At 60.5% G+C, this 1397-nt stretch overlaps 1 protein-coding gene across 1 annotated transcript in view; it reads left to right on the plus strand.

Moving 5' to 3' along the window:
• The window catches only part of PCDH1 (protocadherin 1), a gene marked incomplete at both ends in the record, with an annotated part of 4454 nt that overhangs the window by 790 nt on the left and 2267 nt on the right, over positions 1 to 1397 (plus strand). The window contains one exon of the mRNA XM_010294896.1: positions 9 to 149. Coding sequence (XP_010293198.1) covers positions 9 to 149 — 141 coding nt within the window. The remainder of the gene's footprint in view (positions 1 to 8; positions 150 to 1397) is intronic.

Raw genomic sequence — 1397 nt, forward strand, 5'->3', positions numbered from 1 at the left:
GGCGGGGGGGGCCCACCCCGCCGCGGGCGAGCAGCGCCCTGCTTCGCATCACCATCCTGGACATGAACGACAACGCGCCCAAGTTCGAGAAGGCCCTGTACGAGGCGGAGCTCTCCGAAAACAGCCCCGTGGGGCACTCCGTCCTCCAGGTGAGTGTGAGGGCTTTCTTCTGCTCCCCCGCTCCCCTCCTGCCTGCTGCAGCAGGGACAACCCGGGGAGCATTTGTACGGCTGCTCGCTGCCACGGTTCCTCAAGGGAGGAGGGAGCCTAGAAGGGTCACCCGGGGCCAAGGGGCAGGCAGGTCCCTGGGTTGTCGCATCGGTTAAAAGGAGGCTGGAAAGGATGGTGCAGCCAGAGCGGGGGCCGCAGGACACAGCCGAGGGGCAGCAGCAGGGCTGGCGGGTATGGGGGAGCAAGGCTCCGGGTTACAGGGAGGACTGGGACCCGAGGTCCGCCCAGGGGAGCCTGGCTTCGTGCCAGACCGGTCTGAATGCTGCCGGCGGACAAGACATAGACCCTTTCATAAGTTGCATTCCCTTGGGTGCTCCATGGAAACTCAGGCTCCCACAGGAGAAGGGGAGCAGGCAGCATCCCTGCTGCCCGTCCTGGGGGGTCTGCCCATGACTCCGGGGCTGCCTTGCTGTCTGCTGGGGCCAGGGGGTCTGCCCCATCGCAGGCAGTGGTGCCAACCGGCCCCGGGAGGCTGAGGGGGGGGATCTCGGTGGGTTTAAAAAAATTGAGATGATAGTAGCCGACATCTGTTTATCTGCAGCTGCCATCTTAATAAGCGGAGCGCGGCCAGCTCTCATCTGCTTGCTAATTCCGATGTGAATTTTTTAAGAATTCATTTTTCACTGTTAAGAGAATGGAAGTTGGAAGCAGATAAGGGAGCCGCACGGCCGGGAGGAGAATGGGCTGAGGCGCCGCTGCTGCCATTGCTCAGCTTTTATCTTTCAGGGGGAAAATGACTTCCGCCTTTTTTGTGAGTGGAGGTAAAAGGTGGAATTTACATTTAACAACTTTCGTTCTCCATCCAAATCTGCTGAGCAAGATAACGGCGGAGCAGCAAATGGTGCAGAGAAGAGGCTGCTCGGAGAGCCGATTAGGGAGGCAAATGTTAGACAAACCTCATCTTCTTTAGAAAGCAAATAATAGGCGTAGAGGCAGGTTTATGTGAATGCAGAGCTGCTGACGGGTGGGCAGGGATGGCTGGTGCTGTGCAGAGCTGAGGCGGCCCCGGTCCCCGCTTGGCTGCGTCCCTGAATCCCGGGATGGAGCTGCTGCAGCTCCGCACGTCCTCGCCTCCCTCCTCCTCATCCTCACCTCCGCCAGGCAGCTGCTCCAGCCCCTCTTTGGGGAGGGCTTTGTGGGGCGGGCCCAGGTGGAGACGTCCCTAC

Source organism: Phaethon lepturus, unplaced genomic scaffold (assembly GCF_000687285.1).
Source record: "Phaethon lepturus isolate BGI_N335 unplaced genomic scaffold, ASM68728v1 scaffold28109, whole genome shotgun sequence".
NCBI classification, from domain to species: domain Eukaryota; kingdom Metazoa; phylum Chordata; class Aves; order Phaethontiformes; family Phaethontidae; genus Phaethon; species Phaethon lepturus.